Source organism: Poecilia latipinna, unplaced genomic scaffold, assembly GCF_001443285.1.
Source record: "Poecilia latipinna isolate Pla-1442-1.1 unplaced genomic scaffold, P_latipinna-1.0 Scaffold339, whole genome shotgun sequence".
NCBI lineage: Eukaryota > Metazoa > Chordata > Actinopteri > Cyprinodontiformes > Poeciliidae > Poecilia > Poecilia latipinna.
Window position 1 is genome coordinate 389,029 of NW_015112955.1, and position 19,627 is coordinate 408,655.

Below are 19,627 nucleotides of genomic sequence, written 5' to 3' on the forward strand. Positions count from 1 at the left end.
AAATAAAACAGACATGTCTAAGAAAATAAAAATGCAGACGTATGTAATAATTTTTCCACTTCACAGCGTACAAACCCAAAAACATGACCGTGCTAAGCTCTGTCACAAATGCAATGTTGTAATGTATCTACAAGGCTTCCTTTGTGCTCGGTGACCCTCACTTACTATTTTAAGTGGCTGTCAGACGCTCTGACTGGTGCTTGATAGCACTATAGCTCCACTCATGATTCCACCACTAATACCTCAGGGGCTCGTTCTAAACACGCCAGTTATTACAAAATGGTGCCATTGATATAATGATAACTTCTTGTGTGTGAAATAATTTCTCCTCCGTGCTCCACTTTTTTTTTTTTTTCCTCGATAACTTTTTTTAAGTTCATCTCTCAGAAGCTCAAAGGGGATTTTCTGTTGTGATGCAACATTTACATAAAAAAAGAGTGATGTGTCCTGAAACTGCAAATTAGTTTAAAAATATTACATTACATTTGCAAAATTCCAATGAAAACAGCTATTAAGTTAAGCTCAGAATTATTGCTTAGATGTTACTGGTGACTGCTCAGCCTGTGGTCTGTGCCTCGACTTCACACTACACACAGACATACAAAAGAGCTTTCAGCAGCACCAGCTAAAGGAGAGGCGTGGGTACACATGGAAAATATGCACAGAAGACTCCCTCCCTCCCGACTGACTGACTGACTGACTTCTCTCCCTGCGTTCCCTCTCAATCAAACAGAGCAGGTAATCCAACAAGAAGCAGTGCACCAGCCCCTTCTATTCATTTCTTGTTATATAATAAAGCAGTAAAACTGAAATCTGACCAAACGCCATTAATCACAAAAGTTTTGAGTGTTGATCTTAATGGACAGATTCATTCTGGGCATCTATGGGTGGTTAATTTGCCATTTAAATCCCACCTGTCTGTGTCAACCGGTCCATAGAGCTGAGCATAAATACAGTCGGTAGCTGTTCCAAGGGTTGGGCTGAATCCATCTCTTCATGCATCACTACAGCCAGAAGAGGGGAGTGTGTGAGAACGGCTGCACTGTGCAGATGCCATTATAAATAACATGTTTTTTCATAGATGTATCAAATGTGCTGGCATTACAGCAGATTGCCCTACTTGTGTACTTATGAAGTCTTTATTGTGTGGCTGTTTATGTGAAATTACTTTTGATTTATATGGTTCTCCACAGGATTGAAAGTATTATTATAGCTGAGAGGTGCTAAAATTTTTTCCATTGACTACATTATTCTGCTGGCAAGCTGTAAAAGCTCGCCAGCCGAACTTTTGCAGAGTGGTGTTATTTTCCAGAATATGTTTCAACATGAGCTGCACGATGGAGCAGCTGTTGCTGGTCCTGGGTTCAAATCCTTCCTGCATGGAGTTTGCATGTTCCCCCCATGCACTGGTGCTGCGGTCCAAAAACATGACTATCAGGTTAATTGGTTACTCTAAATTGCTAGAATTTGAGTGTTTGTGTGCGTGATTGTTCGTCTCTATGCTGTCCGGTGATTGAGCCACACGTCCATGGTGCAACCTGCTACTTGCCCAGTAACTCTTTGAAATATAGACACCAGCAACCCATCCTCATGTGTGAAATGTGGAATTTTGATTATTTTTTTTCCCCCAATCATTCACAGCCGTTTACAAATGTAGGAGCATTTGTGTAATTGGATTACAAAGCCTAAAATTGGTCATTTCTGAACTGTCTGCTTGATGTTTGTCTAATTTTTATGTCCGTCTCTCATTCTTCTCACACAAGTTAACATGTTTGCACATTCCACACGTTTTTAAGGCTTTGTTTCATTCCTTTGACCCTGTTTTACTCCATCCCTGCTGGTTTAGCACTTCAGTGACTAGCATGACTAATTAGAGTAAGAAACAGGTGGAGTCACTCTGTAACAATCATTCTTGTTTGTGGTGCAGGGGGATATAGCCCACATAAGGCAAACTCTTTGTTTTTGCAGGTTGTGCACCGGAAGGGGGTGCTTGAACTTTTGACACACACAAATGGAGCCCGTCTGCAACTTGCCAGACTCCGCGTAAAGTTCTCGACATTGTCTTATGCGCGAGCTCAGTAAGTCAAACCTCTACATCTATTTAAATTAATTCAGAAAAGAAAAAAAACAACAACAATATGTTCCGTCTTAAAGGTTAGTCATTGTGTTGTCACAATGCTTTTTTTAAATGCTTGTTCACACAGAAAATACTTTTTTATTTTTTTTATTTTTTTTGGCACACCAGTAAGCATGAACACTTCTTCTAGTAGGTTGTGGTACGACCTGCCAGTATGGATGTCATAGTCGCTGCGTTTAAGATGGCATACCACAAGGCAAGGTTGAGGATTACATCCACTTTATGATCAAACATCTTCAATCTCACTGCTTAATAAGGTTTCTGTGTTGAGAGTGCAGGCAACCCATTTAATAAATGGACCTGGATTACTTGGTAACACTAGTCTCACTTCAAGACTTACTGGCACATACTGATTTTTAGGATCTAAAGCAGCACATGTTTATTTCTTTTTACCAATTTACTGAAAACAATCAAATATATCAGATTTTTTTGAGCTGGAATATTTTATGAAAAAAAAATCTGTGAATACACAAAATTTCCTCAAACACTAAACCGGGAGTATGTGGGGGTCTACTATTTTATTTAAATGCATTATAGGTGAGATTTGGACATTTTTAATCCCATTTACATACTTTACAAAAAATAAAGTAATAAGAGTGAGATTAATAAGTACATAGTCATAAATTTGCTTCCTTTCAAAACAGAAGAATGTTTAGATATAATGGCAATATTTGAAAAAAAAAAAAAAAAAAAAAGAAGTATGGATCTTTTCTACTGACAGGCCTTGTGACCTCTTCTGCTTTTTTCAAAACTGCAAATAAGTTAAAATCAGAGCCTCTGTCCCAACCAAAACTCTTTATGCTTCTGGTACATGTGAGAATGTTGAAGCAGCCAAGTTTGTCTTTTTCTAGAAAGGGGAAAAGTTTAGTTTATAAGGTGTGGAGGACACAAGGATACTTTGCACACCACAAGAGAAGAGGAAAAAAAAAAAACTGTAAATGCTTCCTGCCATTTCATTAAAGCAATTTCAAAAGTGTGATGCAACCGTAATGTTTCTTTCATTGATTAAAACAACGATACAGCTTGTAACAGCCTAAGCTACGACTCCTCTCTACTCGTCGTCGTTATTTCAACGAGATTTTACAAGCGGTTAGCCTGTCTGTGCAAAATCCAAACAGACTCAAATACTTGATGCCACATTAGTGTAGGAAAGTGGGCAGAACATACATGTTAACAGAGCTTTGAGTAAATCAGCTGAGGTAAAACTCGTAGATATTCATCTCCACCAACAAAAACAAGAGGGTTTATTTAGCAGAAGCTCAGTGAGGCATGGGCCAGTAACTCTGAGTGATAGAGCCGTTCAGAAGCCAGAAAAAGAGGGGGAAATAACATCGGCTGTTTTTGCCTGGAGCGAGGAAAGCCACTTTATTAATGAGAATTTCTGAAGCGCTGACATGGAGGTCGTTGTGTGAGCATCTTATAGTCGTCGTGCCCATTGTTTAGGTCTGAGCTGCAAGTGTGAGTCGAGTTACGGATGCTTTAATGAAAGGTGATCATGAGATTGGCAATTTTTACTGTTAGCAGAGTAGATAATAAAGGGTTCTCCTAATAAATTGATTATATCAGTACTTAAGCTAATTCTCATGGCAAAGCTATATTTTCTGACATAAAAAAACATGTTTTTAATTGCTACTTTTATCATTCACGATCAAGAAGAGGTGTGGGGAAAAAAACTCACGAATTATTCACTTTCAAATAAAATAAAATGTGATTATAATGCAGATAACCCTAACGAAAGAATCTCACAGGAATTTTGGAAAATGATGGGAATCTGTTTTAATTGAAGTTAGTCACATACAACTTATCTGAATGCATTCAGTATTTAATACTGAATATAGTATTAAGCACACTTCAAGAAAATCAATAAAGATTTTTTTGTTGTTTTCTTACTTTGTCAGCAGTAAACAAAAAAAGTGTTTAAAGTCCTCCACTTAGTTTTAGTTTATTATTTTCTAAAAACTTAAAAAAGAAAGTATCGAACTGACTCGAGATTAAGGTGGAATCGTTTTCATTGAATAAGGAATCATAAGCTCGCTTTCTGTTAGAGTTTAGTTTACTCAACTTGTTGGAGGCTGTATGAATCGACATTTTTATGTGAATCACATTCTCCGACTTTTACAACTTGGCATACATAATTTATTTCTGTGTGTGTGCTACATGTGCCATTACTGAGTGCACCTTGTCTATCATCATGCAAATCAGAGCGCTATAAATTCAAGTTTGTACATGGCGCTATTTTCCTGTCTGCAACACAAAGTTAAAAATATTGCTGCTTTGCCTTAGACGGGTCAGATCTTGTCTCGGATCCTTTCGATCTGAAACGCTTGTCAATCAGGTTCAAAATTTAATGTGCAGGGTTTCGACAAAGTCCTGGATCACTGCACAAGTTGTATCTTTAAACATTGATATTGGCAGAGAAAATAATCCAATAGCAGTGATTTCTTGTTTTGTCTCTTTGGATATGACGTCTTGACATTGTGCAGAAAGAGTCGATGAGTCAGACTGAGGGAGAAACATAGACAGGGTGAGGGAAGGAGGGGGCAGCTTGCTGTGACGGCCTTTTCACTCTTCATGAATGGTGATCTTCGTCCCACTCAGCTTTCTTGGCGACTTCAAAGCATCAATCTCAGCTGAGTGATTTGCCCTGCTTTGTGGGAATTTTGAATATTCAACAGGACCTCTGTCTTCCCATGTGAGCCAGTGGATTGTTGTTCTGTAGATTTCCCTGCTGGTGTCTTCGGCTTCGGAGCTACGGCTCTGTGATCTACGGTTTCAGCGATTCAGCTGAATTCCAAGTAAACACAGAGAATTAATAAAGGTGCTACATTCTTCTTCATCCCTACAGGGACTTTATGTTTCGATATTGTGCTTACGTAAATTCATTCAATTAAAAATAAAGTTTTAGTCCTGCTTATAACATCAACTTGTAGTTTAGTCAAAACCAGAGGAAATGTTAATAGATTGTAATCCAGCACACTGTTTCACCTCTATTGGTTTGGTCCATCCAGACCGCTCATATCATCAAGAACATGTTTACTCTCTCTTGCCAGACTTGCATCTAAAAATGAAAAAAGGAGAAGCAGTTCAGTTTTAATGTGCAGCATAGCTGGAACAGAAAGCTGGGTGTGTTTTCAACTTTCGATCACTTGGGACTATCTTTTTATTTTATTATTAATATTATTATTTTTTTTTACATATATGGAAAAATCCCCAGAAATGTCCCAAACATCACAGTACCGGTGAAACATATTTAAAGTGTTAGGTTTTTATCATTTTAATCAATACAATACAGTTCAGTTTATTATTTTTTTTAACTCAATTAATAAAGGTTCTCCTTGAGCATTTTCTGTGACAGGTTCTGTTCATTACATACATTCCAGTCTAAATTCATTCAGTCTAATTCAGTGCAATGCAATACAGAAAGAGCAGTACTTCACAGCAATGGTCCCCAACTCTGGTCCCCAGGGCCCACTGTCCGTCTCACATGTTTGAGATGTTTCCCCACTCCAGCACAGCTGACTCAAATGATTGCATTACCTTTTTTTTTTTTTTGCATGCCTGCAATTGTTACAAAAGCTTGTTAATGACCCATTCATTTAAACCAGGTGTTCAGCAGCCGGGAAACACCTAAAACATGCAGGACAGCATGCCCTGAGGACCAGGGTTGGTGACCTCTGCTTTGCAGTGCAGTGCAATACGCTACAGAACATTACAGCTCGATTTATTCTGTCCTGTAGTAACACAGTTCAGCCTCAGCAGACTGTCACCTATGAAGAAAACCAGTTGATTGCACCATGTCTTCATTTTGAAGGCCTCCATCCTGAGCAAGCAGTTAGTGACAGTAGAGAGGAAGGTTTGTCTTTTATTAGAAAGAAACCTGCAGTAGAACCAGATTCACTCTGAGCCTCCACCTGCTATAACCAGCTTTATTTGTTTCCCTTCCCCCCGGCTTTTAAAGTAGCTTGTGATTTCTTTTTCTTATAATTGTGGCAAGCTGTGCTCTTATTTTGCTGAACTTTACATATGAAATACAATAATAGGCGCATAAATGGTCAACCCAAACCTCTGGTCTGAAGCCTAAACCATCATTACACCATATTGTCCAGGTCTTGGACATGAAAATGGAGGCATATTGTTCAGCATGAGCTTGAAAAGCAAAGCAGGGAAGTGGTGTAAAAATGTTAAACTAAAATCTGGAACTTAAGAAAAAAATGTCCTGCTAAGATCTGACACAGAACCTTAGATAAGTATTACCTTTCAGTTTAGCATCTACGGTATAATAATCTCAATAAGATTTTACTCATAGTAATAAAGACAATATTGAACGCAATAATTGATTGGACTTCGTTTGAAAGATCCAACACAGGCAACCGATTCAGCATCTTTTATGTTTTAGAATTAAATTACTTTAAAAAGTATGCTGCTGATGTGTGAAAATATAGCTGTTTCTGGGCAGGACTCTGAGGTTTAGGATCCTAACAGTGCCTCTAAGCCTTCTTGTAATCTGTCAAAAACAAGTGATCTCAATGTGCCAGAAGCTGTCCATTTACGACGACAAGGTTAATGCTCCTTATTTTGTGATTTTTTTATTATTTTTTTTTTCTGACGGGCAAAACCTAAAGTCTGATCTTTATCCTGTTGGATGATGAACATCACATTGAACCATTCGATCTAGACAGCTGTGATGCCATGCTAATAATCTACTCTTCAGGAGTCAATGACAGCAGATTTAACTGTGAGCTGCTGAAAATCCTCTAGATTTCACAGAGCATAGGATCACTTTAGCTCCATCTGAAACTTTGTTCATGATACGCATTCCATCTCTGCACAAGGTAATTCCATCATCTGTGTCTCGCCACGGCTTTTTGCTTAACAGGTTAGCGCTGACTTTTCTCAGTCATCCATCTCATTTTCCTAGCTGTGTGATGGAACATGTGTTTGGCCTTTTAAAGTCCTTTCTGAAATTAAGAACTTAACAAATTTCCATGGTGCATTTCAATGCCGGCACAAGTGTTCATGTAGCATCTCCGTTTCAGAGGCAAATATTTTTCTTATGCAATGGAGATAGACTTCTTTAAACAGTTGAGTGGTATTATTTGAACTTTTTTACTGTGACAGGCTAGAATTTGTAGTGCACGTAATCTACAGAACAAACTGAAAATGACCTCCCCGTTTCTCTCAAAGCGAAGGAGCCAAAGTAATATATCAACAACTGCTCTGATAGCTCAAAGCCAAGCACTGAGGACCATGAAAATGCATTTTACACATTTTTCTTGTCTACAGCAGACATAGTTCACCTCAATGTGCGTCGCAGCTGCAGCACAGTATTTCTGTTCGGCTTTTGCAATAATAAATTGGCCTCAAAATTATCTCTGGGGCAAGAAAAAGTTACAAATTGAGCAACCCTACATCAGTGGGGTTTTTTTTAAACTCTTTATTAATGAATCAGCTTTAGAATATTAATTATACATTTGCTAAGCCCTCACAGATGAGAGACAGTGTATTGAGGTGGAAAGCCTCCCATGTCTTTCCTGTTTATTAGAATTTTTGTATTTTTATTTGATGCAGAAAGAAAGTTTTTGTTGTTTGATGTATTATTTGTTTCAATGTGTTTTTTTTTTGTTGTGCTCCTTTATTGTTTTGTAAAACACCCCAAATTGCAGGTGCTAAATGTGTTCTTTGTTGCACCTGATCTACAGTCTAAATACTCTCTAGGCTTTTTTACAAAATGATTTGAAAGGTTGTGTTTTATCTCACTGAGAAGAAATTAAAGCACAACTAATCATCTTGAAAAGTACCTTCATAAATTAACCAGTTTGAAGACTTTTTAACTAATCTTGTGACAACAGATGTGCTTTGCTGTTTAAATTCTAACCATTAACTAGAGGCAAAGAAAATGGGAAGGGGAGCGGTAATTTGCCTGAAAATAGGCCTCACAACCACCGTGTCCCACTTGCAACCCCCCTCTGTGTGGTGGCGTGACCCCCACCTGCAGAGCCGGCCACTCCACTGAACTTTCCCGGCCCCGGCCTCTGGGCCGAGTGGGCTGTCGCTCCGGAGAAGCTCCACGCTGGGCATTTGATGGAGCGCAGAAGAGTGTGTGAAGTGCACTGACCCATTCACATCGCTCCCCATGCACCGAGACCCAGAATAGGCTGACTTATCATACGTAGCACACGGCTCTGCACAAATCAGACGTGACAGTTACAGGACTGGTGGAGCTCCAGAAGGGAGAGGTGACTCCTGGGGGCTGCAGTTCCCACCCAGTAGGTGTGTAAGAGGGGGCAGGTGGTGGGTAGAGACGCCCATATGGTGGTTGTTGGTTTATTCTCATATCGGCACGTTTTTCACTTTTGTTTTCCTCTTAATGCTTGATTCAGAATGCTGCAAGGGAGAAAACATGTTTATGGTTTGTGTGGTTGTTGTTGGGAGCTTGATCCAATCTGTCAACTTGCTAATTGTTGTAATTTGTAGCGCGCATAAATTGTTCTCCGGTGGAATTTGTGCCTGCGGTTCTACTGTTTCTACCAGAGTATGGTTGAGTTTTACTTGCTGGTGCTGGATTAGTGTGAATTTGCCAGAGCCGAGGCTGTGCCTGGGGGTGTTGGCTCTAATCGCCTCTAATCACCTGACGTGTGACGGCCTGATCCCTGTTGCATTTTCACCCCTCACTGGCCCGTATGAAGAACTTAACACAATTCAGCCCACATATGAACTATAAAATCGCACACTCGGGTGCAGATTAATACGCGGCATTTGGGGTTCAAAAGACATCTGTGGGCGGCTTTAAGTTCAATAGCCACACTAAGATGAGCGAGGGTCATGGAGAGCTTGAAACCCTTTTCTGTTTCATTCATTGCATATGATTGGAATTTAATTTGGACATAATGCTTTATACATGAAGACAGGGGATGGGAATGTAAACAAATTAAATTGGAAATAGACCAGGAGACAAAAAGTGCACAATTAACTTTCAGGCAGTTGTTACAGATTTAGGTGAACAAATGTGTAGTGTTGAAATCCACTTCAAAAATTTGAATTACAAATAATTATAATGATAAATTCCAGAAATGCCACAAAAGACAAAAGTGTTCATACAAATAAACTTTATCCTTGTCATAATGGTGTTGTACCCCTGTTTAATAAACTTATTGGTAATTCTAGTGTAACCAGGTGACCATTTGGGCCCCCTCTCCCTTCCACTGTTATATTACGGAGTGGAAACAGAAGAGTTTTGGAGAGCTGAACTCTAAACTGGATTTTGCCTCTTCTTGGCATCAGTCAGACTTTTTGTGCCTCACAGGACTAATACCAGTGGATTTAACCAGATTCTCTGCACATTTTCTTTGAAGTCCTTAGGTCCACATAAAGTTTTCACGTCCTTTCGTGAAGGTTTTACATCTGTAAGCGAGTTTCACGCGTCATTCATTTTGTAGTCAACTTCACGACCATGCCTCAGTTCCTTTTTGCTACGTCTGCTTCGTTTCATTTTATCTGCCTTTTTCAGTTTGCAATGCATTTGTGTGTGTATGAAATAACAGAGAGGACATGTGTGGATATACTCAGCTGTTGCCTCTGCTGTGAAGCTGCCACAGAGCTGGACGAATAACTCAGTGAGAGAGCAGCGAAGTAACACCCTCCTCTCCCTCCTCCTTCCCTTTTGTCCCAATCTTCTTTCTCCATATCTGTCTCTCCCAGGCTGTCAGTGTGGAGGATTGCTGCAGGCTGCGAGGCAACTGTGAGAAGTTCCTGGGAGCGCTGAGAAGCAGAGTGGGAGAGGAGAGGACTCGAACCTTTTCACATAAAGGATAAAAAAAAGAAAGAAAGAAAAAGCAGACCTTCTTGAGCAGGAGGCAGCACCTCTGGGTTTGGGAGGAAGCCGGAGCTGGCAGGATGGTTGTGGTGGTGTGGCTGTCTGCAGAGCGGGCCTGGCAAGCTGTTGTTCTGGTGGCTGGACTTGCATCTCTGAGCTGTGGTTCTCATGGTAAGTGTCGCACAGAAAAAACGTCTTGTAACTCCTCTGTGTTTATGCTTGCACCATTGCTGTTACAAATGAGGTAGCTCTCTTTTTGAGCTTTGATATGCGTTCTTTTGTGAGACTCATTATCCTGATCATGTTTTCTCTTGTTTTGCTGGACATCACAATGAGCCGACAGGTTGATTGTTACTTCTGGGAGGTTATCTATCAATTTCTCCCTTCTGGTATTAATGAGGGATAAACTCCATGATCTGAACCCCTCTAATTATTTAAGGATGGACACTCGGTTTACATTGAATGCCAATATGTCACTGTGCTCTAGAGGCTTATGACACCTTAAAAATGATTATTTGCCCTTGAAAAGAGAAAATGATCTTGTTTTCAAAATGACTAAACTGGGCCCTGGAATTTTGTATTTTATAGCCACATATCCATCCGAACATAAATCATTTGTACTCGACATTCAATGAAACTCAAATCTTCAATAGAATTAATTTCTCCTGCATAGAAATTAATAACTTTTTTTTATTATTCAGTAGAGAAACTTTGTTTTGAACTACAAAGTACAGATGTTTTGTAGATTCATTAGTCAAAAAAATAAATAAATAAATAAATAAAGAGTGAATCTCCCGAGAGAAGAATATTATTGTTTGCAGCGATGCTCACACAGTTCCACGCCAGGTCGTAAAATTATCATTTGGGCTCCACATGTTCCAACAAACGCAAAATGTTTATAGACGTTCCCATAAAAAGATGAACTGGGACATTTGGGCCTGTGACTCTTTGCTTTCTCGTTCTGTTCTTTGTGTAAGTTGATTAAAATCCGTAAAACATTTAAAAATCTTGTTTTTAATGCTTTTTATCTCATTAATTTAATTTCCCTTCTGTTTTACTTAATTTCATTTCTATTATGTTTCATACTTAATGAGCTGTATCTCATTTTATTCTTCTGATAATCCTTAATGATCCAGTTTCCAACGTTTTCTTCACTTGTCAATTAGCTTATTTCCTTTGACTCTTCAAGATATAAAAGCTCAGCAGGGTTCAGATAAAGTTGGTGAAAAATGTTGGAAATAGTGATATCGACCTGCATGTTACGATAAGCATAAATTCACGGCTTGCACAAAGGCTCTCTGTGCTGAAATTGTGTCAAAACTAAAGACCAGCTGTAAAATCCCAGACTGACAGTGTGGCTCTGAGCTAAATGTAACTTTCACAGTTGGTCAAGAAATACCTCAGCTGCTGATGAATGCTCCTTCACAGAATCTCCCAATCTCTTCTGGATGGACCAAAGTAAGAGCTGAAACTCTCAGTTGGGTCTGAAACTCAACAGCCACCCAAATATATCAAGAGTGTGGAAAAAATAGCTCAAAAGAAACATTGATTTCCACTTTCCCAGCAACAGCTATGGGAACCAGTGGAGGATGAGGCTTATATTTTTGCCTTTGCTGACTAACAAATAATATGGGCTAAGGATCTTAGATTTCTTTGCAAAGTTGGATTCCACCATGTTTCTTTGTGATCCGATCTTCAAAAGGTCACCCTAATGAGCTAAACATGTGGGAGGTTGCCATAAATCTGGGCAGCAAGGTCAGTTTGCCACCTGTTTCTGTAACCTGGTGAGGTTCACTGAAAATAGATGAATGCCAGCCCAGTCATTCAGAGGTGGTGCAGCATAAAACTAAAACATTTGCTACCCCAGCCTGGTATTATCTTTAGTTTTTTTTTAAATCAATTTCTCTCATTCAAAATGTCAGGCTATGAGATAATCTGTGTGGGTTTTGTAAAGGGGAAACCAGCTGGTTATGAACCCTTAATGCTTTGACCTGCCAATTTTATCTGATTGTGATTTCTTGTTAAGCGCTCCAATGAAAAGAAAAAACCCCATAAAATTGCATTTTGAAAGCCTTCCCCCCTGTGAGTGGTTTTTAAAACCTCTGTCAGGAGAAAACTACATGTCACACTGCATGTGTGTGAGAGTAGTTGCAGTTTTCACTGTTTTAAAACTTTGCCAAAATGTTTGGAATTGACATTTTAAACTCTTTGTTGCAGCTTATACAAGCAATTAGCATGGTTAGCTAAAAATCACTATAACAACAGTTTCGGTTTGTTTTCCTAGTGAATGTAGATCCTTTCCTCTGGTATTCCCAAAAGGCCACATCCCTTCCAAATCCAGCATGTTTATAACAGATGGAGGTTGTAAAAGCTCATGAGGATAAAAGAGAGAAACTTTGCAATTCAGCCTTCGTATTATTTGCTATATAGTCGTCTTACCCGCTTCACCTCAGTCTGAATCAACTGACATGCTCCAATTTATTGTATTTTTTTATTTTTTTTTTAATTCCACACTTGTAAGCAGCTTTCCACGCCTTTTTGTTTTTAAATGTTTAAGTTTGGGACCGCCCAGTTACTGGTCAGGCCCAATCAAGCTGAAAAAGTAATTGTTGCAGTCTCCAGGTGATTTTTTAGTAGCTACTTGACTAAATCCAGCAACTGCAAAAGTCAAAAAAAGATCAGGTTTCTTTATCTCCTCCACTGTCCTGCATTGATCCTTGGCATCACATGTATGAGCAAAACTCACAGAGACCTCCTGTTTACAGAAGTGAAGTGTTTTTCTTTTTTTTTTTTCACACAACTTTAAAATGTCTTTTGATATCTAGAGGCACATTGAATATAACTTTATCTGCAGGAGCGTGTTGTGTGTGTCCTGGATATATCTTGAATTCAAATTACAGGTGGGCTCAGATTTAGAGAGGTGTAAGATGACTGCCATCAGAGGTTCCAACTGAATCTCTTGAATCCAAAGCAAATATTCAAACTTTTCCGTACCAGTTGTTGGGATTCTCTTAAATTACTATGTGACTTTGATACTTCCTTTCGAAGATGCGTGTGGAAGTTGGTGTTATGCAGCAAGGTCAGAGTGCAGCGTGCCGCAGAGGTCCAGCGTTGCAACACGGCAGCAGTTGGTCTTCAGCAGCACTGGGCTCCTTCGGCCTTCTGTGAGCTGCTTCCTGTCAGGATGTCAATATGGTTCCCCTCACACAGAATCTGATCCTAGTGCAGATGTGCTTTTCCAGCAGTCAGTCTAGCCTTGAAGGAAAAGCTTTGCATGGTTGTTCTGTACTAACTCATGTTTGCAACATTCCTAAATCTGCATTGTGAACCTCCAGATTGGTTTAATTCTTGTGCCCCTTTTAAGTTTTTGCTTTTTGTGTCAGACATAAATGTGTAACCATATTTTAAGCAGATACAAATAATCCGAATAAATAGGATAAGCAATCTTTCAAGTATTTATTTAATGCATTGGGGGTGGGAAAGCATTCCAAATCAACCAGGCCTAATGCAAAAGTGTAATCTCCATACTTGGTAAACAGTGAATTAACAATAAATAACCACTTTTTTTGTTGCATTTTACCAGTTACACACTTCTCTGATAACTGGCTTACTTGTAAAATCAGGATATTACTAAAATAAAACCTGTTTAGAATCTTAAAGTAGCCATAAAGATCTCAAAAGCAACACAGAAGTCAGACATTATTCTCACAAAGCGTTTCTCAAACTTGAGGACCACTTAATCAATTTAACTAACACTCACAGACCACCTAACTTGATATGTCCCCACAGTAACATAATATGTTAATATATACAACCTGAAATGAAAATACTAGTCTCTTTATATTAGTCTCTTTATGTACTTATTGTTGTTTTCTTTGTTCAACCATGCTGTTTGGTAAATGTGAATGGCCACCAAAGCCACGAGTCCACTCAGGGCATTTTGAGTTATTTACAAATACTGAAAGTGTGGATGTCAAACACATGAAAAAAGCCCTAAATGTATTAATTAACATTTAGGGTTTTTATAATCTATTATCACAACAAAAGAAAAATAAAGTTGGTTTGCCGGAAACAAAAATCTTCTTCTGCATCATTAAATATAAAATTACCCACCAATTTCTGTCATTTGTATTTATCTATTGTATTTAACTAATTAAATTAAATTAAATTAATTACATTTTCAATTTAATTTAATTACATTTTCAATTAACTTGATGAATCATTTTTAATGAGGTAAAAATAACAATAGCCGTTTACGTGTGAGCAACAAGTAAAGCCATAAAGAACAGTTCCCACCAACCGAGACTCATTCCTGGAATAGAGCCGTCAAAAGAACTGAATTACTCATGAATGACATCAGCAGCAGGTATGACTCCCTCTGATTATGTTTATTCCTGACCTTGAGTCTTGAGTTTTTCTTTAGCGTGACCTGGTTTTAAGCCACTTATCCATAATTAATTTTAAAGACAATTCTTTGGTAAACTACCTGACTGAGTAGCACTTTGAGCTCACATCACGCCAAATGAGCAGTTGTTTACATGCAGTATCTTGCGGACCACTAGGGGGCACACGTGGACCACATAAATCTTCAAAATAACAGTGGAAGCATGTAAAATGATGGTCAGGAGAATAATGTCTTGATTGGGAATAATGTTTTTTTTACGTACTATTTTTCATTCAAATATAAATATTTATTTCAAAACTGATCCTCCTTTTACATTGTTCTACTGTCTTTTGAGAGGTGGTCGTCTCTCCTGCCAGAAACAAACTTCTTGGTAAACTGAAAATCATTTTAAAACTCAGTCTGAAGGTATCAATAATTTTGGCTTACTTATGAGCAGTAAGAATGATGTTCTTGGAGCTGGGGTTTAATATTTTCCCACATGTTCAAAATTTTATTGTTTCGCACTTTCAAACTCTCAGCTCTTATTTTCAGTTTTCCCAGTAAACTGAAGTTTATCTTATGGAAATTTTTGTGCGTAAAGATAGAAGTATATACCCTTTTTCTTTTCTATGAGAGGCATTGTTGTTGGCTAAAGTAACATACTGTGGTGAGACTATGGCTGTAGTCTTTCAGTATATCTGTAATGAACCCCAGCATATTGTGGCTTTTTTCCAGTAAGTCCAGACCACACAGACAGATAGAGGAGCAGGGAGGTGCAGTGATGGGAATTGTGGGGAGACAATGTATAAAAAAAAAAAAAAAAAATATATATATATATATATATATATATATATATATATATATATATATATATATATATCAGAGAAGATGGGATCAAGGTTGCGTGCTGAATCTCACAGCAAAGTGCAGCAAAACACAGCATCTTTGCTTTTTGTGTTCATAATTGTGTCTGAAAGACAGAAACTTAAGAATAAGGGTATTTTGTCAAATAATGATACAATTGAAACATTTTTTTTCAATAATTCAATCTTAGATTAGATTTTATTTACATGTAAGATGATATATTTGTGTTATCGTTTTGCATGTATTGCCAGATTGTTATGGCTTACAGCTAATGAAACCCAAATTCAGTTACTATATAAATTACTGAAGACCAGTACATCCATGTACTCTCCAGATGCATCTCACTGTCTGCTGGACAACTTAGTCAGCAGTCTTTATCATAATTATCTCACTCATAATAATATAAAAAAATATATCTGGTCTTGTAACATTTCAGTTATCTGAGGACCTAAGTATTGGGATTTAAGTGGCTCTATGTCATAATAACTAAAAAAAAAAATAAAATACTGTTTAGAATTAGTAACCTTTTCCATGATATTTCAATTTGAGATGCAACTGTGTGCACAGTGTAATCCGTTTTTACTCATTGCTTATTAGTTTGCAGGTCTTATTTTGCTTTGAATATGCCGTCTGTGTTTAAGTAAACATTTGTTGATGTAGCAACTCTGTGCAGCATTTACATCTATGCGCCACATTTTCTCCATGAAAACTGTGTGAATCCCTGAAAGTTAGACTTTGACTTTGGCACAAGAATGCAATGTGGTGCAGGGTCAGCGACACAAAGATCCCTTTGTGGGTGGTTGTAGCCTTCTGGCGAGGCAGGCCGGTCTCACCAGGTAGACGGGGGGGAGAGAACAGGTTGAAGGAAACGGCATGATGGAAACGGATGACCCAGAATGGCAGCGAGACGGCGTGGAATGCGCTTTCTTGTATGATGTTTGCACATGTGTAGGTGTCTCATGTGGCAGAGGTTCTTTGAAGCCTGTAGGGGGGTGGTTAGGAGGAATGGTAGTGCGATGTTAGGGTGGAAGAGGATGCATGGCCCTCCTGCAGGCTGGGTGTGACCCCGGTGGAGTCGGGCTGAACTCTGGAGGCTCCGGAGAAGATGCCTCCTTTGAGGAGGTTATTTATTATGGCCACCTGGAGCAACTTATCTCTCCTTCCCTCTCATGTTTGCCTCGGTACCTTTGGTGATCAGCGATCGGTCTGTCTTAAAGCTCACAGATTAAGCAGCTGCTGCTCGAGTGAAACAGTGCTGTTAATGGGAGCACTTTATAGAGCTTTTTTTATTGACCTAAAATCCTCCTGCCGACATTTCGTTCTAATCTCTGGAAACATTAGTCATGGCATCGATCTCTAATTGTTAACTTTATTGACTGCTATTGTCTGTGTCTGAACTAAAGCTCTCTGGAACATACCAACAAATCCTGATAGTTATGTCATTAAAGGTAAAATAGCCCCCATCAGTATAGCTAAGGTAAAATATTTTTCTGTGATTGTGAAAAAAAAAAAAAAAAAAAACAACAACCTCCAAACAAAAAAAGAAATGTTGATCACATGGCTGCACCACCTGAACTGATCTTTGAAAAAACAATGGGCTTGTTTATGAATCAGAGCTGTGAGCTGTTTTTTTTTTTTTTTGCTTAGTATGCTTACACATTGCAGTCTAGTTTGGGAGCAGTGATACCATTATTGTTCTTTATCTGTACATTTTTTCCTTTCCAAAATTACCATGTTGTGGGTCCCAATCTGAAATATAAAAGAAAAAAAATTCTGACCTTTCCACTAAATAAAATGTAAAATGGATCCTATGGTATTCACAGGCGTTGGGGACCACAGCCACCACCCACTCTGAAGCCCTAGACTTGAGAAAGCATCTCAAATCCAGAAATGCTTGAGACGCCCTCTATGCTGTAGTTCGAACACAAAATATATCTTAAAATGCAGTAACACAAACTGCTTTTGCACTACCACTAACCCACTCTGCTCTTGGGGTTGCAGCCAATCAGTACCACGAAAAATAAACGCTGCTCCTGGATTGGCTTCTCTCCAAACGGCAGCCAGTAGCGTGTCCAGTAGCGTTGCACCTAGGTATTCTAGTTTCTTTTCATCTTGACATGCTCTATTGAATAAATCTGAATTTTCCACAAATAATTTGGAGTCGCATTCTACAAAAAAATCTACAAATGGGCGAATCCGCAAATACTGAACTTCAAGAAAGGGGTTCAATGTCTTTTCTTTTTAAAAATGGTGTGATATTGTGTTCAGTCTAATTTGAGCCAATCAATTTGTCATCCTGTGTACACGGCTTCGACCCACATGTCTAAATGTTACACCACAGAGCAACCCTTCAGACCCTCTTGTCTTTGAAACATGAGATATGCTCACTGGACTCACACAAGAAACTTTTTGTCACGCATTCATCAATTTACTAATTATCAAATTATCTTCACTCAGGAACTGTTGGTTGCATTATTGACTCTCAGTTCATATTGAAGTGAAGGTTTTTTTTTTCCCATAGAGAGAAGGACAGACGAGATCATTAACCAAACTGTATTTGGAGATACAGAGACGAGAGCCAAGGTAACAGGAGCACATAAACTGTGAAGGTTTACAGACCCGCTGACGATGACGCTGAGCTACAGTTCCAGTTCCTGCAGCAGGAATAATTCACCCATCTTCCATGCTCCAAATTTCCCAGAGTTTGACCATGTTTGTGTGCTACATCGCGTCGGCGTTGAGGAGCCGCCTGTGGAATGCGTGGGGGGACACAGATATGGTTTCAGGATGACCTTGAGTGTGCCACGCCGCAGACATAGCAAATTTAAAGCTGTGTGAGTGTTTAGGACAGGAGTGAAGGAAGGGAAAAAGAAAATAGTGTGTGTGTGCACTTTTTCAGGTGCACTAAGACTGTATTTCCTATTTTATTTCAATTTTATAGATACATTCAGGTAACGATTAGTGCATTCCCTTAAAATAAATGCATATTTTACTGTAAAAGCATAATGTATAATTAACTAAAATTTCAAATTCAAGTATCTAATTTGAGTTCTGGTTAAAAGTGTGTTTTTTTTTTTTTTTTTACCATTCCCACTTTATCTGAATCTTGATCAAGGTACAGACAATTCTGGTCAGACCATGCGTCTTTGACTTTTGACCTGTCAATTTCAAAAGTTTGTCCCTTTCTTTATTTCATAAAAGCCAAAATCAGATAACATAATGTATCTGCTTTGTTAAATATGTCTTTCCTTTATTAACCTCAAAACAACGTGCATGAAACATGCATCTTTATTGAAGTGGGAGTTTTAAGCTTTGAACCGTTTAACAGTGAAGGAATCAGATTTTTCAGTGAATGACCTGCTTACTACAAGTCAGAAGTGTTCATAACCTTTGAATACTCGCCTCTGACATACAAGCAAAAATAAAAAGTAAAAACAGCATTTTTATTTACTTATTTTCAGAAAATCCGAATAGGAGAGATGGAGAAACCAAGGTTGCTATTAGGGAGGATCTGAGCTGCTTCAAAAACTTCCCCTCTGACTGAAACAGCAGCACAAATTACACTGAATGGATACAGAGTTGCGTTTAAAGAATGTTCAGTCTGTTTATACCACTCTTTGATTACATAGTTCTCTGGAGATTTACTTACCGCTCGTATTCAGTAGCTGCTGCTCTGCTGTCAGGCTGCTTAGATCCGCTTACACCCGGGATAATGAAACCTGTCAAGGGAAACTTTTCTTACAAATGACTGACGGAGTCAAAGTGAACATCCTTGATGTGTTGTGCATGTGTTTTCTAAACAAAACTCCAGATTTTGAACTTATATTTGTAACCGAGTGCTTCTGTCTTGCTTTTCGGCTCCGTGTGAAAGACCCCGGCAGACTAAAGAGAGTGAGGGAGTGAAAGTTAGACTTTCAGAGCGAGAAAGGCATCCATCTAGTGTGGCACAGAACTGTTCAGCTTCCTGACCACAATCGTCCTTAGGGATGAGCTGCTGTCAGAACTCGTTTTACTCTGCACAGAGGATCTGCATGCACCTGCAGTTGATAAAAAGAACAAAAAGAAGCATTCCTCCTTAATTGTGATTTTTAAATAGCAATTTCACTGTTTATTTCTTGCATGATAACCAATTTCTGATCATTTTCTTAGTTTTAGTTTACAGTTGGTCTTCTATGCTGCTATTGTTAGTTTGGCAGGTGTTGAACCAGATCTGAGTAAAACATTTGTTAGACTTAATCCGGAGAATCAGCTTTCATGTTATTTGAAGTATTCATCACACTATCCCCTTTCATATCTTCTCTGTGAACTTGTTAATGATCAGAACTGTACATTTGGAGACTAACTTTCCTGTGTCATTTTGTGTGATGCTGGACATCAGTGAAATTTCCATTACTATTCTTGGCTTTTAGGTACATGAATTAATGCATTT

The 19,627-nt window shown here is 38.6% G+C and overlaps 1 protein-coding gene across 5 annotated transcripts in view; it reads left to right on the plus strand.

Annotated features, from left to right (window-relative positions):
* bmpr1bb (bone morphogenetic protein receptor, type IBb) overlaps positions 1 to 19,627 on the plus strand; it is a 53,222-nt gene that overhangs the window by 25,596 nt on the left and 7,999 nt on the right. For 2 of the 5 annotated variants that reach the window (XM_015035601.1, XM_015035605.1), the window contains 2 exons: positions 1,969 to 2,078; positions 9,836 to 10,121. In XM_015035601.1, coding sequence (XP_014891087.1) covers positions 10,031 to 10,121 — 91 coding nt within the window. In that variant the 5' untranslated portion in view covers positions 1,969 to 2,078; positions 9,836 to 10,030. Of the gene's footprint in view, positions 1 to 1,968; positions 2,079 to 9,678; positions 9,751 to 9,835; positions 10,122 to 19,627 lie in introns of all 5 variants that reach the window. The other 3 variants (XM_015035603.1, XM_015035606.1, XM_015035602.1) reach the window with 2 other exon arrangements.